At 41.4% G+C, this 25867-nt stretch overlaps 1 protein-coding gene across 3 annotated transcripts in view; it reads left to right on the top strand.

Annotated features, from left to right (window-relative positions):
- PIWIL1 (piwi like RNA-mediated gene silencing 1) overlaps positions 1 to 25867 on the top strand; it is a 376145-nt gene that overhangs the window by 302930 nt on the left and 47348 nt on the right. For all 3 annotated transcript variants that reach the window (XM_073557066.1, XM_073557067.1, XM_073557065.1), the window contains one exon: positions 25597 to 25797. In XM_073557066.1, coding sequence (XP_073413167.1) covers positions 25597 to 25797 — 201 coding nt within the window. The remainder of the gene's footprint in view (positions 1 to 25596; positions 25798 to 25867) is intronic.

The raw sequence follows: 25867 nt of genomic DNA, 5'->3' as shown, positions 1-25867 counted from the left end.
AGGTTTTCAGTTCAACCAAGCGCTGAATCATTAAGTAAGTACTGCCCCATCGTGTGGCTTGATCAATAATTGCCCCTTTTCCAGCACGTCTCTTCAAAATTGAGTCAACTTTAGGGGTTCTGGCAACAGTAGCCAATTTTCTCACCTTGCCAATCAGTGCAGCAGCATGTCCTTCTTGCAGACTGTCTCTTATAGCCAGCTGTAGCGTATGCACAACACAGCGCATGTGATGAATGAAAGAACATATTGACACAGTTTCAACAAGATCATCTAAACTATCATGTTGCTGTTCATCTGAAGCAACTTCAGTTTGCTCCTCAGTTACAATACTGTGTTCCTCTATTTCAAACATTTCTGTGTCTGTGGACCCAGAATGTTCTTCTAGCTGCTGGTCACCATCATTACTCTCATTCATTAGCTTAATAGTACTTATCATATTTGAAGCATTGTCAGTTACGACAGAACTTGCTCTTTTTTAAGTTCATAGTCTTGCAGAACCTTTTCCACCAAGACCTGGAGAAACTCACTGGTGTGATGAGCTTTGGTGTCTTTTACTGCCAATGTCTTGGTAACTATTTCATTTTTGTCACAAACAAATCGGACATTGATGGCAAAATAGTTCACTCTGTGACGTGTGCAGGCATCCATTTTAAGAAACAGAAAGCGTCCCTTGAGAGTTTTTTTTAAGTTCTTCCTTTTGTTTAAAAGCTTCTTCGATTACTAATTTTCTAATACTCTCTCTCTCCAGAGAAACACCAAGCTTGCGGGCCATTTCCCCATTCAGACACATAAAAGCTGGTCGTGAAAATAATGAAATAGGCACACTATCCTTTACAACAAGCTCTATGATCTGTTTTTTAAATGTATCTACTGTCATTGTCACAGTAACTTTGTCACTGACAAAATATCTTGCAACTGATGGCTGCAAAGTTCTCTGCTCCTTTGTTTGGCTGGAAGAGCTGGGCACTGGTTCATTGGTTTGGATGCAGTCTTTCTCATCCACTGCTTTCAGTACTTCTGGATGAAAGCGCTGTAAATGTCTCTTTAGATTAGAAGCTTTGGTAGGAGCATTTTTATCTTTGCCTGAATATGCACTCATCTTGGCTTCACAGCATTTTTTTTCGTCTGGATCATTTGTCATACACTGACAGACATAATGTTTTCTATCTTGAGTGATGGTGAAATGTTCAAATACAGCTGATTTAATGTGATGCTTCTTTGACATTCTCAGGTTTTTAATTCTGCATTCACAATCCAAATGACAATGGTTTTTCCTAAAAACAATTGTACAAAATTATTGCCAGGTCGTACAACTGATATAGTGGTCAATAATACTGTTATTATTCCTCGTGTACTCACAGTTAACTGATGCAAAGTTTGTTGAAAGGATAATACTTCTTACAGTCTTCCTCTTCTGAGTAGCAGGCAGCTGTGAGATGCTTGGAAGACGCACACCTAGTATGATCTAGTCTAGAGGAGGAGCTTTACTACTAAGAATTTGCAACACATTTTCACTTTCAGTTTCATACATTGTAAGTAGGGGGGTTGGGGCAGCATGAGGTTAACCAAGTATAAGATTAGATAAGGGCAGTGGAGAACAGTGACACACAAGAAGTAAGAAATGTCTCTATCTCCAGCAGAACTTATCACTGTTGTTCATAGTTTGATAGAACATATATATTTGAGTAACATTTATAAAATTCATATGAAAGTTCAATTATGAAATATTAATTCATTTTTTTTAAAGTCGGAGTCGGTACATTTCTACCGACTCCGACTCCAACCAAAACTAACTCCGACTCCACGACTCCGACTCCACAGCCCTGTGCTCCAGTGCTGGTGGAGGGGATAGAGGGATGAGACAAGAGGGTAGGTAGAGAGGGGTCGGATACCTCGATGTGGTCACCGGGGGCGGTCTCACTAGGGATCACTCCAGAGGGACACAACTCTGATGCAGACTCCTGAGTGCTGCAGATGGTGCTAAAAAAAAAAAGGAGAAAAAATGTATATTAAAAATATTGATATTTAATTTAAGTCTGCTGAAAAAAAATTTGGTTAAACATTTTTACTACAGAAATGGTTTGGGTAATATTTACCTTCTGCACACCACTGTTGATCGCAGGAACGCCAGTGCTTTGTAGTTTTTGTACTGGGGTCCCCGGCGTCCTCCCGATCCACTCGGGGTCTGCATCTCTTTGTTGTAGTCCCTCTTGAAGCGATCCCGGAGCAACCGCCAACGTGTGATAACCCTGTCACCTGTGAAGCAAAAAAAAAAAAGGGGTTTAGTATTCGACACTTCACATGCTGGAATATAAGTTACTGAAGTTGTAATACTTACGCACAAAATCCCTGGCCCTCGCATTGAGTTCCTCCCAGTTCTCAATAACTGAAGAGCAGACCTCATCCCAGAGCCGTCGGGTGGTTGGTTGGTCAGCGTGTAGACGGTTTGCCATGTTCCACAGCGGCTCCCGGTTTTCCACCTCACGGATGAGTTCGTCAGTATCAATCATGATACCCTCCTCCATATATCTCCGGGGAGCACGCTGTGAAACCTGTGAAGATAAAAAACAAAACAAAAAACAAAAAATTACATTCTATTTAAACACATGATGTTCATTTAAACAATTATCCAAATAGGGTTACTTACCTTTTGCCGACCAACCAACAGATGCATCACCTTGACGACCCTGGGATGTCCTGGGAGTCACTCTAGTGCGGGCACCGGATTCTGAAGACTGTGGTAAAGAAAAAAAAAATTTGTTTGGATGGATGCGTAGTTATTGTGTGTGCACTGTGAATGTTTGTGTTGGGTGTAGCATTATGTATCTGTGTATGGGCTAAACTTACACTCTGCGCACCCCCTCCTTGCGTCTCTCCACCCTGCACGTCTCCTCCTGGAAGCTCCTCTGAATCAGCTTCCTGTTAAAACATAATACATGGATAGTGTTTTTAACCAAAAAAAAAAATTATTTTAAATAAAAAAAAAAAATTTTTACCTCAGCTCGCTGATGATGTGAGGGGGAGCTTTCAGGAGAAGACATTACGGTTTGGGGCAGCTGCGTTGGCAGCTGCGGTGCTTCCTGAAGTGATCTGCAAGTATAAAGACACTTGTTAAGCTACTATACAAAGGATCATAATAAGCTTTCAGGCCTTTATACTTACAGGGAAAATAAAGGTTGGCTTGCCGTTTCTGCTGCGGCCTGGCCGACCGTCTCCGCTGCGGCCTGGCCGACCGTCTCCGCTGCGGCCTGGCCGACCGTCTCCGCTGCGGCCTGGCTGGTGGTGCTTGCTGAAGTGATCTGCAAGTATAAAGACAATTGTTAAGCTACTATACAAAGGATCATAATAAGCTTTCAGGCCTTTATACTTACAGGGAAACTAATGGTTGCCTGTACTCTGCCGCTGCCTGGGTGTTCATCTCTGCTGCGACCTGACCGGTCATCTGTGCTGCGCTCTCGCCGTTCGTCTCTGCTGCGCTCTCGTTCACCATCCCTGCTGCGGCCTGGCTGGCCGTGTCTGCTGCTTTTCTGGTGGCGCTTCATTATTAAGTGATCTGCAAGTATTAAGAAAATGATGAAAGTTTAAAAAAAAAAAAATATTCAGTTAATGTGTAATTCCCTGAAACGAAGTATACACAATTTTAAGTGTTTGCATGTCTACATTCCCTTATCTCACCGAGTGTAACCACAGTGATTGAAGGTGTGTAATATTTTGTGTAAACCCACTTTCTTTGCATGTGTTTGAATTCCCTGAAAAAGTGTAACCAAGTGTAACCAGTGATTGAAGGTGCGTAATTGCTGTGTATACCAGTGTTTGCATTCCCTCAAACTCTCACCGAGAGTGTAACCAGTGATTGACGGTGTCACCGAGTGTAACCAGTGATTGAAGGTGTGTAATTGCTGTGTATACCCACACTGTGTTTGCATGTTTTTGAATTCCCTGAAAAACTCAGCTGTGTATACCCAGATTATTTTGATGTTGCAATCTCTCACTTTTAACCACACTTGTATACCAAAAATTTAATGTACCTTTATGGTAACTTAATTTTACCTTTTTTTTTTTTTTAAAATGATACAAAGGAGATTTTTTCAAAACAGTTTATTATTTATTTATCTTTTCTTATTTTTTTTCCAACAAATAGGAGCTACTCTGCTCTTTATTTTAAATACCACAATAAATGAAAAATAAAAAAACACCAATTTACAACAGATATATTAATAACACCACAATTGCAAATATGAAAATAAAATCCAATAAACATACAAAAGAAAAAAAATTTAAATATTTAAAAAAAACCCACACAGCCAGGCCCCACACACACACACACACACACACACACACACACGGGGTCTTGCAGGTGGAAGATTTGCAGCTGAGTTTGGTATTCTATCAGTCAGGCTGGTGTTTGATGTCTGGTTCGGTGTCTTCAGTGTGGCTGTTGCCAGATGTCTGGGCCCAATTACATCACATACAATACCAGTTAGGCCGGTTTCACATTTGCACTTTATGGCGCAGCGATGACCTGCACACGGCCGCCGCTAATCACCGCCCCATCCGGTCATCACCGCCTACTAGCACACATGGACGCTTGGGATCTGCGCACTCTATCTTTAGTATGGGGTGTGCAGATGGTGCGCTGGCAGGATTTTACTGTGTGCTGCGCACTTTTGAAGGTGTGCCATGCGCGCCAAAATGCAACATGCTGCATTTGGCGCAAAAGGGCACACCTTCAAAAGTGCACAGCACACTGTAAAATCCTGCCAGCGCACCATCTGCGCACCCTATGCTAAAGATAGGGTGCGCAGATCCCAAGCGTTCATGTGCGCTAGTAGGCGGCGATGACAGGATGGGACGGGGATTAGCGGCGGCCGTGTGCGGGTCATCGCTACGCTATAAAGTGCAAATATGAAACCAGCCTTACACCACACAATCACAGCAAGAAATACAATATTACAGTTCTATGAAAATAAAATGCAGTACACATGCAACAGAAAAAAAAAAGTAAAAAATGCATTACACACACACAGGCCATACATACACACACACAGGCCATACATACACACACACACACGCTCCAGGGGTCTTGCAGGTGGTAGACTTGCAGCTGGGCAGGCAGGTTTTATAGCTCTAGTTCAATCTTCTATCAGGCTGCAGTCGGATATCTTGCTTGGTGTCTTCAGTGTTGCTGGTGCCGGATTGTCTGGGCCCAATTACACCACATACCATACACCACTCAATCACAGTATAAAAAATACAATATAATTACAGTTGTATGAAAATAAAATGCAGTACACATGCAACAGAAAAAAAAAAAAGATGGGGGGAAAAAAAAAAAATGCATTACACACACGCAAGGCCATACATACACACACACACACACACACACACACACACACGCTCCAGGGGTCTTGCAGGTGGTAGACTTGCAGCTGGGCAGGCAGGTTTTATAGCTCTAGTTCAATCTTCTATCAGGCTGCAGTCGGATATCTTGCTTGGTGTCTTCAGTGTTGCTGGTGCCGGATTGTCTGGGCCCAATTACACCACATACCATACACCACTCAATCACAGCATAAAAAATACAATATAATTACAGTTGTATGGAAATAAAATGCAGTACACAAACAACAGAAAAAAAAGTATGAAAAAAAAAACCAGACATGCAACACTCGCAGACCACACACTAGCAGGCCATACACACACACACAGAAATGTCATAAATAGGTATACTCACACTTGTAGGTGAGCTGGTACTGGCAGGCCTCTTGATAGCTGATGTCTGGCAGGCTTGGTGGGTGTCCTCTGGCAGAGGCTTGGTGGGTGTCCTCTGGCAGAGGCTTGGTGGGTGTCCTCTGGCAGAGGCTTGGTGGGTGTCCTCTGGCAGAGGCTTGGTGGGTGTCCTCTGGCAGAGGCTTGGTGGGTGTCCTCTGGCAGAGGCTTGGTGGGTGTCCTCTGGCAGAGGCTTGGTGGGTGTCCTCTGGCAGGCTTGGTGGGTGTCCTCTGGCAGAGGCTTGGTGGGTCTCCTCTGGCAGGCTTGGTGGGTGTCCTCTGGCAGGCTTGATGGGTGTCCTCTGGCAGGCTTGCTGGCTGACTGCTACTGCATGTCTGGGCCCAATTAGCCCACCTTATATAGTTTGGGGACTGTCTGGAAAAGTATCTTTTTTCTGGGCATGCCCAGTGCGATTTTGCGGATTCTGCCGGCGGATTCCGCAAAATCGCGGATCCCGGCGGATCTGCCGCCCCTAGGCGGCCATTCTATCGCATGGCGGATGACGGCGGATCCGCCATTTTGACGGCGAAAAAAACCGTTGCAAGCTCCGTCCCCCTCAGACAGGAGGGGGACGCAACGGACAACCATCCGTCAAAATCCGCCACTAATGTATCCCAATGGGGAAAATGGCGGATCCGCAACAAGAAAAAGCGGATCCGCCATTTTCAAATTTTGGCGGATTTTGACTGATGACAAAAAACTGAAGTGTGAAAGAGGCCTAAGTGTGACAGTACCTTAACAGCAATGATAGCTTGAATTCTTTTGTCATAGTTGTGGAGGAGGTTCTTTATTTTCTCAGATGGTAAAGCTGCCAAATCTTCTTAGCAAAAAGCCTCCAGTTCCTGTAAATTCCTGGGCTGTCTAGCATGAACTGCGCGCTTGAGATCTCTCCAGAATGACTCAATGATATTGAGGTCAGGAGACTGAGATTGCCACTCCAGAACCTTCACTTTGTTCTCCTGTAGCCAATGACAGGTCGACTTGGCCTTGTATTTGGGATCATTGTCATGTTGAAATGTCCAAGTACGTCCCATGCGCAGATTCCGGGCTGATGATTGTTAATTTGCCTCCAGTATTTGTTGATAACGTGCTGCATTAATCTTTCCTTCAACTCTGACCAAATTTCCTGTGCCTTTGTAGCACACTCATCCCCAAAACATCAGCGATCCACCTCCTTGCTTTACAGTAGGAATGGTGTTCCTTTCATCATAGGCCTTGTTGACCTCTCTCCAAATGTAACGTTTATGGTTGTGGACAAAAAGTTCCATTTTGGTCTTGTCACTCCAAATTACTTTGTTAACCCCTTACTTACCGCTGACGTAATACTACTTTAATCACAAAAAAGTCCTAAATTGTTATTCAACCCCTAATTACATGGGAGGTATCACCTAAAAAAAATGCATAAATCACAAAATGGGTTCCTAGAAACTAGGCAACACTAAGGGATACTGATAAATAATTTTTATTGAAATAAATTAAAAGTCAAGTAAAATAAAGTTGTACTGAATTTACATGTAATCAGAGACATCATGCCATAGAATACCAACAGTGCAAGCAAAGGGCTGTAAAAACAGCAATATGTAAAGTTAAAAGAATGATTAAACCCGCTACATCAATAGCACAATTCATATGCAATAAACCACGGATCAATGAACCCAACACTGCAGATGGGGTTATGCATACATATGCCCCTATTCTTAACTAAAGTGCTAAGGTGCTCACTTAAACAAAGAATGCAGCTAAATGCTAGTCATGAGAAGAAATGTGCTCATAAGAGGGTTATATAAAACCCTATATAAAGTGCATGGCGGTAAAACATTCATTAAACATATAGAAAGGCTAAAAAGCCACTACCAATATCATTTTTTTTTTTTTTTAAAGCAAACTTTGCAATTTTTTTTCACCACTGATAAAAGAGAACCTAGACATGTTTGGTGTCTATGAACTCGTAATGACTTGGAGAATCATAATGGTAGGTCAGTTTTAGCATTTAGTTAACCTAGCAAGAAAGCCAAGCAAAAAACAAGTGTGGAATTGCACTTTGTTTGCAATTTCACAGCACTTGGAATTTTGTTCCCGTGTTCGAGTACACGACATGGTAAAACCAATGGTGTCGTTCAAAAGTACAACTCGTCCCCCAAAAATAAACCCTTGGCCTGCCATATTGACGGAAAAATAAAGTTATGGCTCTGGAAAGAAGGGGAGCGAAAAATCTCCATGAGTTAAGGGGTTAAAGAAGTTTTGAGGCTTGTCTCTGTGCTGTTTTGCATATTGTTGGTGAGATACTTTGTGGCATTTGCCCATTTTTCTTCAAGTTCCTCCTTATTGTGCCTGTTGAAACAGCCACACTGCTAGTTTTCAGAGTCCAGTATTTCAGCTGATGTTATTTGTGGGTTTTTCTTTGCATCCCAAACAATTTTTCTGGCAGTTGTGGAAGACATTTTTGTTAGTCTACCTGACCGTGGTTTTGTTTTTACAGAGCCCCTGATTTTCCATTTGTTAATCACAGTTTGAACACTACTGACTGGCATTATCAATTCCTTGGATATCCCTTTCCTGTTTTATACAGTTCAATTACTTTTTCCCATAGATCCATTGACAATTCTTTTGCTTTCCCCATGACTCACAATCCAGAAATGTCAGTGACTGGATGAAAGACGCAAGAGTCTGTCTGTATCCCAGAAACTCACTCAGCTTTTATGCACACACTGATTACAAGCAAACAGGTCACAGGTGAGGATGTTACCTTTAGTAGCAATTCAAACCCATTTGTATCAACTTCTGTGCATGTTATCAGGCCACTTTTTATCAGGGTTATTTGGATGTTTTGGGTTGTCATTATGATTTAAAAAGAGAAAACAGTAGTTTGACAATAAATGACTTCACCCAACCACTAACCATGAGTGGAGAAAACGTTTTGGTGTTATCATTCATATCCTCTGAAAAAGGGCCAAGAAAGCCAAAATTCTGCCGTTGTATGTAAACTTTTGAGCTCAATTGTATGTATGTATGTATGTATGTATGTGTGTGTATATATATATATATATATATATATATACAGTATATATACACAGTATATATATATATATGGTACAGGGATCTACGGCACAGGCATCGGCGAGTCACTGTGACCTCCGGTGTGCGCCCCGATAATATGCTCTCCCCACTTCCTCCCTGCACGTTCATCGCTAGCAACCATGTGTATACACATGGTGATGAGTATGCAGGGGGGTGGAAGTTGGGAGAGCACATTATCGGCGCGCACACACCGGAAGTCAGTGGAGCGGAAGATCGCTTAATGCAGTGCCCACAGAAGGGGGAGGATGAGGTATGTATTTCTGAGGGAGTGCAGGTGCAGGACTCCTGGGCCGTAACTGACGCTGATGTGAGAAAGTAAGTATTACATGAAGTCATGAGGCAGGGATTTCTTCCAGGCACCGTACACCCCAGAGCCTGGAAGAATTCCTTTACATAAAGAAAGAATAAAACATTTCTCAGCAAGAAGACGATTGATATGAGGCATACAGGCAAGACTAGCTTAATATTTCTACTACCAGAATGCCCATTAAATTGGTCATATACATCCCTGGGGGTGACAAATTCCCTTTAAATATTAGACAGATGGCACAAGTAAACACAAAATGCAGTTTTTAATTTAAATCCAAACCTATGGGGGCCCTCTGTGAAACAGTGATAGTTTCCCCCTTTTAAACATTAACTGTGGTTTATCACATCTTTGGGAAGCTGAGTTCATATTCCCTAGCCACACCCAGGCCTGATTACTGCCACTCCTGTTCTCAATCAAGAAATCACTTAATTAGGACCTGCCTAACGAAGTGAAGAAGACCAAAAGGTCCTCAAAAGCTATACATCATGACGCGAGCCAAAGAAATTATGTAACAAATGAAAAACAAAATAATTAAGATCTGTCAGACTGATAAACGTTATAAAGCCATTTCTAAAGCTTTGGCACTACATCGAACCACAGTGAGAACCATTAGCCACAAATTGCAAAAACATGGAACAGTGGTTAACCTTCCCAGGATCGGCCAACCAAAATTATCCCAAAAGCGCAGCGACAACTCATTTAAGAGGTCATAAATGACCCCACAACAAGATCCAAAAAACTACAAGCCTCACTTTCCTCAAGTTAAAGTCAGTGTTCACAACTCCTCCATAAGAAACATACTGGACAAAAATGGCCTGCATGGCAGAGTTCCAAAATGAAAATCACTGCTGAGCAATATGAACATAAAGACTTGTCTCTGTTTTGCCAGAAAACATCTTGATGATCCCCAAGACTTTTTTAGGAGAATACTCTGTGGACTAACTAGACAAAAGTGAACTTTTTGGAAGGTATATGTTCCATTATATCTGACACAACATTTCAGAAAATGAACATCATGCAAACTGTAAAATATGGTGGTGTTATTGTGATGATCTGGGGGTGTTTTGCTGCTTTAGGACCTGGAAGACTTGATGTGGTAAATGGAACCATGAATTCTGCTGTCTAGCAAAAAATCCTGAGAATTGTCAGGCGCCGGGATTCTGACACTGCATGGGATGGATCTCAAGCCTTGTCTGGTCCTGTGGTCTCCCATTCAGGCTCAGCCGCTGGGATAACTGCTCACCACAGACTTTGGTCTTAGCACCTTGTCCAGTCTCGTGCTGCATGTGTAGTTACTGCTGGTTCTCCAGCTAAGCCTATGGTGATTATTGGTAGACAAGTGCAGCGTTGTGCCCTGTAGCCTAAGTCCAGATTTCATCCTACTGAGCATGTCCGTGATGTGGTGCCTTCTCATTGGTGCTCGGATGTCAGCTGCTCTGGTGATGTGGCAGCTTCAGATTGGTCCACAGGCAAGGTCCTGTCTGTCTGGAATTGAGCTTAAGGTATAAAAAGCTCTCAATGGTGCACATTGGTGCACTAGTATAATATCATGTGTGTTTGGTGTGTTGTTGGATACGTTACCACCCCTATGTGCACGTGTGCTGCTTCTTGCACTGCGATTGTGTGTCTAGGCAGGCAGTGTATGGTGGGAACTCCCGCTTGACTCAGCATCTGACTTTGCGGGTACTAAGTCACGTGTGCAGTTAGCACAGCCATGTGTCAGAGCGAGCACAACCACCAACCTAGACTTCCTCAGGGGCAGCTATAGGGACCTCCAACTAGCCTCACACCTGCTGTATCCCTGTGAAGTTTAACAGGGTACAGTTCTCAGCGTTCTGCTGTACGTTCTCAGTGTTCTGCTGTACGTTACCGCTCTGTGGAGTAACAGAGTTTGGTACTTTGTCTTCTGTTCACACACTGTGACGGTTAACACTGTGCGTTTAGGTTGCTGCCACTGCCTCTAGTTCGCCATTGTTCATGTTAGCGGCAGTTTTACATCTCTGCACGTTGGACCCCGGGTTGCTATCGCACTTCATTGTTATATTTAGCACGATTCGCGAAACCTAACAATGTCCAGTCATCTGACCTCAAACTGAAGCCCACTCGGATTATGCAACAGGACAATGATCCAAAACACACCAGCAAGTCCACCTCTGAATGGCTTAAGAAAAACAAAATTAAGGCTTTGTAGTGCCTTGTCAAAGCTCTGACCTTAATCCTATAGAGATGCTGTGGCATGACCTTTAAAAGGCGATTCATGCTCAGAAACCCTCCAATGTGGCTGATTTACAAAAATTCTGCAAAGACGAGTAAGCCAAAAATTTCTTCAGAGCGTTGTAAATGGACTCATTGCAAGTTAAGTTATTGCAAACAATTGATTACCGTTGTTGCTGCAAAGGGTGGCCCTACCAGTTCTTCAGTTTTAAGGGGCAATTACTTTTTCACACAGGGCCTGTTAGGTTTGGATGTCTTTTTCCCTTAATAAAAAAGGCCTTCATTAAGAATTACATTTTGTATTTACTTGTGTTAGCTTTGGTTAATATTTAACCCCTTAGTGATAGAGCCAATTTGCTACTGAATGACCATGCCAATTCTTACAATTCTGACCACTGTCACTTTATGATGTTATAACTCTGGAATGCTTTAACGGATTCCACAGATTCTGTTTTTTCGTGACATATCGTAGTTCATGTAAGTGGTAACATTTCTTCAATATAACTTGCGTTTGTTTATGAAAAAAACGGAAATATGGCAAAAAAAATTTGCAATTTTCAAACTTAAGTTTTATGCCCTTAAATCAGAGAGTGGTGTCACACAAATCATGGAATGCCATGATTAAGCCCTTTCAGGGTGAAACGCGTAGGAAATTGCTCTCCTCCATACGCCTCTTTATGTCATTTTTACCTGATGGTATGAAGATTTTATATTCTCAATAAAGCAATTATTATTTTATCTCCTGGAGACGCTGGAAAAATCCTTCTTTATGTTGTGCAATAAATAACATTTCCCACATGTCTACTTTACATCAGCACAATTTTGGAAACTATTATTTTTTAAGGAAGTTATAAAGGTTAAAAGTTGGCCAGCAATTTTTGATTTTTACAACAAAATTTACAAAACCATTTTTTATTAATGACCAGATCACATTTGAAGTCACTTTGACCGGTTTACATTACAGAAAATACCCAAAAGTGACACAATTCTAAAAACTGCACCAGTTAAGGTGCTCAAAACTACATTCAAGAAGTTTATTAACCCTTTGTGTGCTGCACAGGAAACTGAAAATGTGGAAGGAAAAAATGAACATTTAACTTTTTTTCGTGACATTTTACTTCAGAACCAATTTTTTTTATTTTCACAACTGCAAAAAGAGAAAATGAACCACAAAATTTGTTGTGGTTTCTGAATACGCCGATACCCCATATGTGGAGGTAACCGACTGTGGGCGCGTGGCAGAGCTCGGAAGGGAAGGAGCGCCGTTTGACTTTTTCAATGCAGAATTGTCTGGAATTGAGATCTGACATGTCGCGTTTGGAGAGCCCCTGATGTGCATAAACAGTAGAAACCCCCAACAAGTGACACCATTTTGAAAACTAGATCCCCCAAGGAACGTTTCTAGATGTGTGGTGAGCACTTTGAACCACCAAGTGCTTCACAGAAGTTTATAACGTAGAATAATGAAAACAAAAAAAATCATATTTTTTTCCACAAAAATATTTTCACCCCCAAATTTTTTTTTTCCCAAGGGTAACAGGAGAAATTAGACCTCCAAAATTGTTGTGCACTTTGTCCTAAGTACCATTGTTGGAGCGTATGGCAGAGCTTGGAAGCGAAGGAGCGCAGTTTCTTTTTCAGCGCAGAATTGGCTGTAACCCTGGTTGTCTATGGCTCCACACACCCCCTTCAACCCCATCCCTCCAAGTCGCTCCACAGTCTGATAGCTGTGACGCTGCTGGAGGGATCAGCTGCAGGCTGGGGTGAGTATTTCTACCCCATGTCACAAATGCTCTTTACCAGCCTGCACTGCATTGCTGAGAGACACCTCGGCGTGCCGGAATAACGACTTTGTAACCAGATCGGCATTTGCCGGTTCTGTGAATTAGCTGCGACTTTACCACCTGGTTCCCCAAAAAAAACAGAGCCCTATTGCCAGAACAGAAGACCCCCCCATAAGTGATCCAATTTTACAAGCTACACCTCTCAGTGAATTAATCTAGGGGTGCAATGATCATATTGACAGCACAAGTGTGTCACAGAATTTTATACCATTGGGCAGTAAAGAAAAAATAATTATGTTTTTACCACCAAAATTTTGTTTTAGCCCCAGATTTTACATTTTCACACTGGGAAATAGGTAAAAATAGCTCAATGTGGAAATACCCCATATGAGGCTGTGCAGTACTGCTTAGCCATACAGCGAGACACAGGAGGGAAGGTGCGCTTCTTGGAGCGCAGATTTTCCTACAATAGTTTGTGGACTCCATATAAAGAGCCCATAAGTGATAAAAGAGCAAAATCCCCTCTGCTCTTCTAGCACATTGTTTGTTGTGCTAAAAAGCAGCTTTGGATGTTGTCAAATCAGTATTGGATGTTACTGAGTGAAAATTGTGAACTGCCATTGTATTGACCAGTACATTATAGTGCCCAGTATGTTGTTGTGGTGCCCAGAAGGAAGTGGGTAATTTCGATTTGGGAGAGCATAATTTTTGCATTTCTTTTAGGGGCGAGGGGCTATAGCACTTTTCCAGAGCCTTTGTACTACCCTACCGTTAACGTGAAAGTCCCATGTATTTCCGTTAACAAATGACTGAACTCATTGGGAACTTGCTTTATTTGTGGATTGAGAGTTGAAGCTTTTGTTGGGAACGTTTTACATAACATTTGAGATCACATTTATCCAGCGCTCTACGCTGAGCACTTAGGGGTTTCCATCTAAATCTCTAAATGACGTGATTCAGATCAACTCCGAGGATCTATTCACTATAGTGTGGCACCCTATTTACCCTGGGATTCCGTCTGCCCTCTGTTGAGCATTGTTCTTTTCAGAATAGCCCCCCTCCCTTCTAAGCCCCAGTGTGCTTAATCCACATTTGGCGTCCACATGTTTGGCATTTCTGTAGCAATGAGAGCTTGCCTACTTTACGGATGCATGACTCCAGAAGCATGGACTGGGCATAACATACAGGGCACTACAATGTACTGGTCATTACAATGGCAGTTTGCAATTTTCACTCTGCAACATCCACTGCTGATTGTTTCTGGAAAACATTTATGGAGTCAGTCGTCACTACACCTGTATATAAATTCCCAAAGGAGTGTAATTTCCAAAATGGCGTCACTTGAGGGGGGGATCGACTCTTCTGGCATTTATTGGCTCTGTATGTGTCCGGAAACTATTCTGGAATAAGTTTTTCTCCAAGAGTCAAATAGCGCTCCGTCCCTCCCGAGACTCGCTGTGTGGCTGCGCAGTACTGTAACTGCCACATATGGGGTTTGGCACATTCAGAAGAAATTGTGTGATACTTTTTGGCACCATTTTACCCATTTCCCAGTGTGAAAATGTGAAATCTAGGTCTAAATCAATTTTTTTGTGGTAAAAATGTAATCATTTCTTATTCACAGTCCAATGGTATAAAATTCTGTGACCCACCTGTGGTGTTCATTTGATCACTGCACCCCTAGATGAATTAATTGAGAGGTGCAGTTTGTAAAATGGGGTCACTTACGGGGGTTTCTGCTGTTCTGGAACCCCATGGGCTTTGCCAATGTGACATGTCCCCCTCAAACCTGCAATGTACAGTACAGTCATGGCCAAAAGTTTTGAGAATGACACAAATATCATATTTTCACATGATCTGCTGCCCTCTGGTTTTTATGTGTTTGTCAGATGTTTTTATCACATACGGAAATATAATTGCAATCATATTATGAGTAACAAAAGGTTATATTGACAGAATGAGTTAATGCAGCAAGTCAATATTTGCAGTGTTGACCCTTCTTCAGGACCTCTGCAATTCTCCCTGGCATGCTCTCAATCAACTTCTGGATCAATTCCTGACTGATAGCAGTCCATTCTTGCAAAATCAATGCTTTTATTTTGTCTGAATTTGAAGGTTTTTGTTTGTCCACCCGTCTCTTGATGATTGACCACAAGTTCTCAATGGGATTAAAATCTGGGGAGTTTCCAGGCCATGGTCCCAAAATCTCTTATGTTTTGTTCCCTGAGCCATTTAGTTATCACCTTTGCTTTATGGCAAGGTGCTCCATCATGTTGAAAAAGGCATTGTTGATCGCCAAACTGCTCTTGGACGGTTGGGAGAAGTTGCTCTTGGAGGACATTCTGGTACCATTCTTTATTCATGGCTGTGTTTTTAGGCAAGACTGAGAGAGAGCCCATTCCCTTGGCTGAGAAGCAACCCCATGAATGGTTTCAGTATGCTTGACAGTTGGCATGAGACAAGACTGGTGGTAGCGCTCACCTGGTCTTCTCCGAATAAGCCTTTTTCCAGATGTCCCAAACAATCGAAAAGGATTCATCAGAGAAAATGACTTTACCCCAGTCCTCAGCAGTCCACTCCCTGTACCTCTTGCAGAATATCAGTCTGTCCATGATGTTTTTTCTGGAGAGAAGTGGCTTCTTTGCTGCCCTCCTTGAGACCAGGCCTTGCTCCAAGAGTCTCCACTTCACAGTGCGTGCAGATGCACTCACACCTGCCTGCTGCCATTCCTGAGCTAGATCTGCACTGCTGGTAGCCCGATCCCGCAGCTGAAACACTTTTAAGAGACGGTCCTGGCTCTTGCTGTTCTTTCTTGGGCGCCCTGGAGCCTTTTTGGCAACAAGGGAACCTCTCTCCTTGAAGTTCTTGATGATGCGATAGATTGTTGACTGAGGTGCAATCTTTCTAGCTGCGATACTCTTCCCTTTTAGGCCATTTTTGTGCAGTGCAATGATGACTGCACATGTTTCTTTAGAGATAATCATGGTTAACAGAAGAGAAACAATGATGCCAAGCACCAGCCTCCTTTTAAAGTGTTCAGTGGTGTCATTCTTACTTAATCATGACAGATTGATCTCCAGCCCTGTCCTCATCAACACCCACACCTGTGTTAATGGAGCAATCACTGAAACGATGCTAGCTGGTCCTTTTAAGGCAGGGCTGCAATGATGTTGAAATGTGTTTTGGGGGATAAAGTTCATTTTCTAGGCAAATATTAACTTTGCAAGTAATTCTGTTAAGCTGATCACTCTTTATAACATTCTGGAGTATATGCAAATTGCCATTAGAAAAAATGAAGCAGTAGACTTTGTAAAAATTAATATTTGTGTCATTCTCAAAACTTTTGGCCATGACTGTACTATGGCGCGCCTTCCCTTTTGAACTTTACACTGTGCCTCAGAGTAGTTTTCGACCTCTTATGGGGTATTGATGTACTCAGGAGAAATTGCATAACAAATTATACTGTTTGCTTTTTCTTATCACCCCTTTTGAAAATTGGAAACTTGGGGTCTAAGCAACATTTTAGTGGAAAAAATAGTTATATTTCATTTTACTCAGCGCAATTTTACACAAGTTTGTGAATCGCCTGAGGGTTAAACATACTACTCCCCTGGATGAATTCCTTTAGAGGTGTAGTTTACAAAATGGGATCATCTCTGGGGGTTTCTGCTGTTTTGGCATGTCGGGTGCTCTTCAAATGTGACATGGTATTCTCAAACTATGCCAGCCAAAATAGCTCTCATTCCCTTTGCAATCCTACCATGCACCCAAGTAGTCATTTTTAAACAAATATGGGGTACCTGCATACTTTGGAAAAATTGCACAACAAATTTTGGCATCCATTTTCTCCTGTGATCCTTGTGAAAATTTAACAAATGTGGCTGAAATATCATTTTTGTTGGGAAAATGTGTTGTTTTTTTTTTGTTTTTTTTTTTTTTTTTTAATTTGGCTCAACATTATAGAAAAATGTTGTGAAGCCTCTGAGGCTTCAGTATGCTCACCACAGATCAAGATAAAGTCCTTGAGGGGTCTAGTATCCAAAAATTGGGTTATTTGAGGAGGGTTTTCAGCGGATTAGGCTCCTCAGGTGCTTTCCATGGCGTCGGCCATTGATTCAAACGAAATTTGTATTCCAAAAGTTAAATAGCGCCCCTTTTTGAGCCCTGCCATGCACATAAACAGTAGTTTTCCTCCAAATATGTGGTATCAACGTACTCAGGAGAAATTGCACAACAAATTTAGGGGTCAATTTTTTTTTCTTGCTACCCTTGTGAAAATCAGGGCTGTGGAGTCGGTAAGCCAAACCTCCGACTCCGACTCCTCAATTTCCCTTACACCGACTCCACGACTCCGACTCCCACACATATTGCTTATATTTAAGTGAAAAATTTATTGTAGTACAATGTGAACCTCAGACATTTAATCATTTTTATGATCCAATAATCAAGATATTTAGATAGAACAGAATATATATTGGTGTACTACCCGGTTTTCATTCTTTTTGGTACAGATACGTTATGGATAGACAGATATGGATAAATGGATAGATAGAGCAGATTTCTAATCTGTTTTTGCTATTGAAAACATTATCTATGAGCTCAAAAACCTTTCAGGTGATGCAGTTTTTTAAAAAGATGATCAACTTTTGCAGCTGAAAAACGTATCCTCAAAAAACACAGGAAAAACGCTGTGTGTGAATGTAGCCTTAGATCAGGAATAGAACAGCCATTTATAGGACATTTCATAACTTTCCCAAACTCTTATGAAAAAATATTCAGCACATCCTGCATTGAACTACTGTGCCCAATTTATTATATATTTTAGGAGTCGGAGTCGGTCCATTTTATACCGACTCCAACTCCGACTCCACCAAAATGAGCTCCGACTCCACGACTCCGACTCCACAGCCCTGGTGAAAATGAAAAATAAGGTTAAAATAACATTTTTGTAGAAAAAAATGTGTTTTTTTTTAATTTTTACGGCTCAACATTATAAAATTCTGTAAAGCCCCTGAGGTTTCAAGGTGCTCACCACACATCTAGATAAATTCCGTGAGGGACCTAGTTTCCAAAATGTGGTAATTTGTGGGGGTTTCCACTGTTTAGGCACATCAGGGGTCCTCCAAACGCCACATGGCGGCAGCTGTCGATTCCAGCCAATTTCACATTCCAAAACTCAAACGATTCCCCTTCACTTCGTAGCCCGGCCGTGCACCTAAACAGTAGTTTTCCACCACGTATGTGCTATTGGCGTGCTTGAGAGAAATCGCACAACAAATTTTATGGTGCATTTTCTCCAGTTACCCTTGTGAAAATGAAACATTTGGCGCTAAATGTAACATTTTTGTGGGGAAAAGTTAAATGTTCATTTTTTTTCTTCCACATTCCATAAATTCCTTTGATGCACCTTAAGGATTAACCCCTTCACGACCAATGACGCCACATAGGCATCATTAAAACTGTTGCAAATCTGACCAGTGACGCCTATGTGGCGTCATGACTTTAAAGCCCCCCTGCGGGTCGGGTGACCTAGGTCACTGAAGGGTCACCCGACCCGCAGATACAGGGGGCTTTGTTCTTCAGCATAGGGGCGTGGCTTCGCCCCCACGTTCCTACGATCGCTCTGATTGGCTGTTAAAAGTGAAACAGCCAATCAGCGATAGTAATATTTCATCAATGAAAATTGATGAAATATTACAATCCAGCCATGTCCGACGCTGCTGTAGCACCGGACATGGCTGGTGACAGCGATCCGAGCCCACCCCCACCCCACCCCCGGCTTCCGATTGTCCCTCCTCCCAGTACTCACCGAGTGCCGTTATGGCTCCCGGTGTCCCATGGGCGCCGCCATATTGGAAAATGGCGGGCGCAGTGCGCCCGCCGGCTCCAATTTCCATTCATTAATTTTGATCACTTTCACAGTGATCAAAATAGAATGAAATGTAAATAAACCCCCCGTTTATCACCCCCATAGGCAGGATCAACTAATAAAAAAAGAAATTATTTTTATTTTTCCGTTAGGGTTAGGGTTGGAAAGAGGCTTAGGGTTGGAAAGAGGGTTAGGGTTGGAAAGAGGCTTAGGGTTGGAAAGAGGGTTAGGGTTGGAATTAGGGTTAGAATTAGGGTTAGGGTTGGAATTAGGGTTAGGGTTGGGATTAGGGTTCGGGGTGTGTTGGGGTTAGGGTTGGGATTAGGGTTAGGGATGTGTTGGGGTTAGGGCTGTGGTTAGGGGTGTGTTGGAGTTAGGGTTGAAGTTAGAATTGAGGGGTTTCCACTGTTTAGGCACATCAGGGGGTCTCCAAACGCGACATGGTGCAACCATTGATTCCAGCCAATTTTGCGTTCCAAAAGTTAAACGGTGCTCCCTCCCTTCCAAGTCCCGATGTGTGCCCAAACAGTGGTTTACCCCAACATATGGGGTATCAGCGTACTCAGGAAAAATTGCACAACAACTTTGGGGGTCTAATTTCTCCTGGTACCCTTGGGAAAATAAAAAATTGGGGGCTAAAAAAATATTTTTGTGGAAAAAAATTTTTTTTTTATTTTCACGTCTCTGCGTTATAAACTTCTGTGAAGCACTAGGGGGTTCAAAGTGCTCACCAGGCATCTAGATAAGTTCCTTGGGAGGTCTAGTTTCCAAAATGGGGTCTCTTGTGGGGGGGTTTCTATTGTTTAGGCACATCAGGGGCTCTGCAAACGTAACGACGACCGCAGACCATTCCATCAAAGTCTGCATTTCAAAACGTCACTACTTCCATTCCGAGCCCTTATGTGTGCCCAAACAATGGTTCCCCCCATATATGGGGCACCAGCGTTCTCAGGACAAACTATACAACAACTTTTGGGGTTCAATATATCCTGCTACCCCTGTGAAAATAAAAAATTGCTGGCTGAAAATCTTTTTTTTTTTTTTTTTTTTTTTAGGAAAAAAAAATATTTATTTTCACGGCTCTGCGTTATAAACTTCTGTGACGCGCTTGGGGGTTCAAGGTGCTCACCACACATCTAGATAAGTTCCTTGGGTCTAGTTTCCAAAATGGGGTCACTTGTGGGGGGTTCCACATTTTAGGTACATCAGGGGCTCTGCAAATGTTACATGGTGCCCGCAGACCATTCCATCAAAGTCAGCATTTCATAATGTCACTACTTCCCTTCCGAGCCCCGACGTGTACCCAAACAGTGGTCCCCACCTACATATGGGGTACCAGTGTATTCAGGACAAACTGGACAACAACTTTTGGGGTCTAATTTATCCTGGTACCCTTGTGAAAATAAAAAATTGCGCACTAAAAAATAATTTTTTGAGGAAAAAAAAATATTTTTTATTTTCATGGCTCTGCTTTATAAACTTTTGTGAAGCACTTGGGGGTTCAAAGTGCTCACTATGCATCTAGATAAGTTCCTTAGGGGGTCTAGTTTCCAAAATGGGGTCATTTGTGGGGGAGCTCCAATGTTTAGGCACACAGGGGCTCTCAAAACACGATATGGTGTCCGCTAACGATGAGAAGTAATTTGCATTTCAAAAAGTCAAATGGCGCTCCTTCCCTTCTGAGCCCTGCCGTGTGCCCAAACAGTGGTTCCCCCCCACATATGGGGTACCAGCGTACGCAGGACAAGCTGGACAACAACTTTTGTGGTCCAATTTCTCCTGTTAGCCTTGTGAAAATTAAAAATAGTGTGCTAAAAAATCATTTTTGAGGAAAAAAAATGATTTTTTATTTTCACTGCTCTGTGTTATAAACTTTTGTGAAGCACTTGGGGGTTCAAAGTGCTCACTACACATCTGGATAAGTTCCTTAGGGGGTCTAGTTTCCAAAATGGGGTTACTTGTGGGGGAGCTCCAATGTTTAGGTACACAGGGGCTCTCCAAACGCGCGACATGGTGTCTGATAACGATTGGAGCTAATTTTCCATTCAAAAAGTCAAATGGTGCTCCTTCCCTTCCGGACCCTGCCGTGCGCTCAAACAGTGGTTTATGACCACATATGAGGTATCGGTGCACTCAGGAGAAATTTTTTAACAAATTTTAGGATCCATTTTATCCTGTTGCCCATGTGAAAATGAAAAAACTGAGGCTAAAAGAAAATTTTTGTGAAAAAAAAGTACTTTTTTTTTTTTACAGATCAATTTGTGAAGTACCTGGGGGTTCAAAGTGATCACTATGCATCTAGATAAGTTCCTTGGGGGGTCTAGTTTCCAAAATGGGGTCACTTGTGGAGGAGCTCCAATGTTTATGCACACAGGGGCTCTCCAAACGTGACATGGCAACGCTAAATATTCCAGCATATTTTCCATTCAAAAAGTCAAATGGTGCTCCTTCCCTTCTGAGCCCTGCCGTGCGCCCAAACAGTGGTTTATGACCACATATGAGGTATTGGTGTACTCAGGAGAAATTGCCCAACAAATGTTAGGATTCATTTTATCCTGTTGCCCATGTGAAAATGAAAAAATTGATGCTAAAAGAAATTTTTTGTTGGAAAAATTAAAATGTCAATTTTTTCTTTCCACGTTGCTTTAGTTCCTGTGAAACACCTGAAGGGTTAATAATCTTCTTGAATGTAGTTTTGAGTAGCATGAGGGGTGTCACTTTTGGGTATTTTCTGCCATATAGACCCCTCAAAGTGACTTAAAATGTGAGGTGGTCCCTAAAAAAAATGGGTTTTGTAAATTTTATTGTAAAAATGAGAAATCGCTGGTCAACTTTTAACCCTTATAACTTCCTAACAAAAAAATATTTTGTTTCCAAAATTGTGCCGATGTAAAGTAGACATGTGGGAAATGTTATTCAATTTTGAAAATTGCAAAATTTTCTAAATTTTCGCCAAATTTCTGATTTTTTTCACAAATAAACGCAAAAATTATCGACCTAAATTTACCACTAACATGAAGCCCAATATGTCAGGACATGAAGCCCAATATGTCAGGAAAAAACAATCTCAGAATCGCTAGGATCCGTTGAAGTGTTCCTGAGTTATTACCTCATAAAGGGACACTGGTCAGAATTGCAAAAAATGGCCTGGTCATTAAGGTCAAAATAGGCTTGGTCATGAAGGGGTTATTATGCTTCTTGAATTTGCAGTTTTTTATAGTGGTGTCACATTTAGGTATTTTCTGTCATATGGGCCCCTCAAAGTCACTTCAAATGTGATGTGGTCCCTAAAAAATGGTTTTGTAAATGTTCTAGAAAAATAAGAAATTGCTGATCAACTTCTAACCCTACTAACTTTGTAACAAAAACATTATGTTTCAAAAATTGTGCTGATGTAAAGTAGACATATGGGAAATCTTATTTATGAACTATTTTGTGACATAATTCTCTGACTTCAGGCCATAAAGATTAAAAGTTTGAAAATTGTTAAAGTTTTAGCAATTAGCACCGATCGCGGCCTTTTAACCCCTTAGATATCGCTATCAATTGTGACTGTATTAAGTTTGAAAGGAATGCGGCCCGCCAGCTTAAAATTTTTTTTTATGTGCGGCCCATATACTCTGCCGAGATTGAGAACCCCTGTCATAATGGGACAGTGGTCAGAATTGTAATAATTGGCCCAGTCATGAAGGCAAAAACAGGCTCTGGCGTGAAACGGTTAAGATCCAGGGGCACAAGGACCTTACAATAGAAGCACCACTCCACTGGTGAAAGAAAGATGCTGGAGTGGTACTTTAACCCCTTTCTGACATATGACGTACTATCCCGTCCATGTGCCCTGGGCCTTAAACATGATCGCAGCTTTCTGGTGGCATAGAGAAGTATTGTGCAGGGAGGGGGCTCCCTGCGTGCTTCCCTCAGACCCTCAGAACAATGTGATGTGATCACGTTATTCTGAGGTTCTCCCTGCTTGCAGACCCCTGGATCCAAGATGGCCACGGAGTCCTACAGGTAGTTGGCATGTCAGTGCCTGCTGAGAGCAGAACCTGAGAAGCCTCCTTAACTGCCTGTCAGATCACTGATCTGATACAGTGTTGTGCAAAGTGTCAGATCAGCGATCTGACTTTATATAGTGATGTCCCACCCTGGGACAATGTAAAAAAAAGTTAAAAAATATATGTATATTATACAGTGTAAAAATATTTTTTCAATTTCTAAATAAAGAAAATTTTTCTGGCTAGCACGGTACCACAATATTACTTTGTATTGTACATCGTAAATAAAGAAAAAATTAATATTTTTCCAATAAATACATTTCTTTATGTAAATAAAAAAATCAATAAAAGTACACATATTTAGCATCGCCGCGTCCATAACGACCCGACCTATAAAACTGTCTCACTAGTTAACCAGTGAACACTTTAAAAATATAACTAAAAACCGAGGCAAAAAACAATGCTTTATCATCATACCTACGAAATAAAAGACAAATAAACATGGTACCGCTGAAAACGTCATCTTGTCCCGGAAAAAAAACTTGCAGATATACAGCGTCATCAGCCAAAAAATAAAAAAGTTATAGCTTGCAGAATAAAGCGATGCAAAAATATTTTTTTCTGTAAAACAGTTTTTATTATATAAAAGCACCAAAACATTAAAAAATGATATAAATGAGGTATCCCTGTAATTGTACTGACCCAAAGAATAAAAGCGCTTTATCAGTTTTACCACACGCGGAACAGTATAAACGCCTCCTCTCCCCCCAAAAAAAACTCAAGAATTGCTGGTATTTGTTCTTTCTGCCTCCCAAAAATCATAATAAAAAGCGAACAAAAAATGTCATGTGCCCGAAAATGTTACCAATAAAAACGTCAACTCGTCCCGCAAAAAACAAGACCTCACATGACTCTGTGGGCCAAAATATGGAAAAATTACAGCTCTCAAAATGTGGTGATGCAAAATAATAAAATAAGTAAAATGCGTTTTATTTCCATTTTCCCATTAGGGTTAGGGTTGTGGCTAAAGTTAGGGTTGGGGTTAGGGGTGTGTTAGAGTTAGATTTGTGGTTAGGATCATGGTTGGGGCTGGGATTAGGGTTAGGGGTGTGTTGGGGTTGGAGTTAGAATTGTGGGGTTTCCACTGTTTAGGCACATCAGGGGCTCTCCAAACACAACATGGTGTCTGATCTCAATTCCAGCCAATTCTGCGTTGAAAAAGTCAAACGGTGCTCCTTCTCTTCCGAGTTCTGCTGTGTGCCCAAACAGTGATTTACCCTCACATATAGGGTATCGGTGTACTCGGGACAAATTGAACCACTTTTGGGGTCCAATTTCTCCTGTTACCCTTGTGAAAATAAAAAAAAATGCGGGCGAAAAGATCATTTTTTGTGAAAAAAAATTATTTTTTTATTTTTACGACTACATTATAAACTTTTGTGAAGCACTTGGGGGTTCTAAGTGCTCACCACACATCTAGATAAGTTCCTTAGGTGGTCTAGTTTCCAAAATGGGGTCACTTGTGGGGGGTTTCCACTGATTAGGCACATTAGGGGCTCACTAAACTCGACATGGTGTCTGATCTCAATTCCAGCCAATTTTAGTTTGAAAACGTCAAACGGCACTCCTTCCCTTCCGAGCTCTGCCATGCTCCCAAACAGTGGTTTACCTCCACATATAGGTATCAGTGAACTCAAGACAAATTGTACACCTTCTGGGGTCCAATTTCTCCTTTTACCTTTGGTAAAATTACAAAAATTGGACCTGAAGTATTTTTTTTGTGAAAAACGTTAAATGTTCATTTTTCTTTAAATATTACAAAAATTCCTGTAAGTCACCTGAAGGGTTAATAAACTTCTTGAATGTGGTTTTGAGCACAGGGGTGCAGTTTTTAGAATGGTGTCACTTTTGGGTATTTTCTATCATAGACCCCTCAAAGTGACTTCAAATGGGATGTCCCTAAAAAAAACATGGTGTTGTTAAAATGAGAAATCGCTGGTCAACTTTTAACCGTTTTAACTTCCTAACAAAAAAAAAATATATGGTTCCAAAATTGTGCTGATGTAAAGTAAACATGTGGGAAATGTTACTTATTAAGTGTTTTATGTGCCATTTCTCTGTGATTTAAGGGCATGAAAATTCAAAGTTGGAAAATTGCAAAATTTTCGCCAAACTTCTTTTTTTTTTTCACGAATAAACTCAAGTCATATCAAATAAATTTTACCAATAACGTGAAGTAAAATATGTCACGAGAAAACAATGTCAGAATCACCGGGATCCATGGAAGCGTTCCAGAGTTATTACCTCATAAAGGGACAGTGGTCAGAATTGTAAAAATTGGCCCAGTCATTAACATGCAAACCACCCTTGGGCTTGGGGGTAAAGGGGTTATGTTTGCCCTGTGGGAAAGAGTGCTTTTTCCAGTGATCACAAGGTTATTTTTGACTTTCCATTGGGAAACAATAATCATTTTTGCAACAATACTGCGAATCATTTCTGCTTTCTAATGGGTAATAAAATAATAATTTTACCTGAGTAATTACTAGATTTTGATGTGTTTTTAATGTTTTATTTTACAGGTTGTCTGTATATTGTCCAGTAACAGAAAGGATCGATATGATGCAGTCAAGAAATATTTATGTGTCGATTGCCCTGTTCCAAGTCAGTGTGTCCTTGCAAGAACCCTAAGCAAACAACAAACCATTTTTTCAGTTGCTTTAAAAATTGCTTTACAAATGAATTGTAAAATGGGTGGAGAACTTTGGAGTGTAGAAATCCCCGTAAGTATACCTATTGAATTTACATTATTAAATCCAAAAGATACCTGCATTTGAAAACCTAAATGGAATG

Source organism: Dendrobates tinctorius, unplaced genomic scaffold (assembly GCF_039654945.1).
Source record: "Dendrobates tinctorius isolate UK_male_01 unplaced genomic scaffold, ASM3965494v1 ptg000243l, whole genome shotgun sequence".
NCBI lineage: Eukaryota > Metazoa > Chordata > Amphibia > Anura > Dendrobatidae > Dendrobates > Dendrobates tinctorius.
The sequence above is the reverse complement of the archived record's forward strand: the minus strand, read 5'-3'. Positions and strand labels throughout refer to the sequence as shown.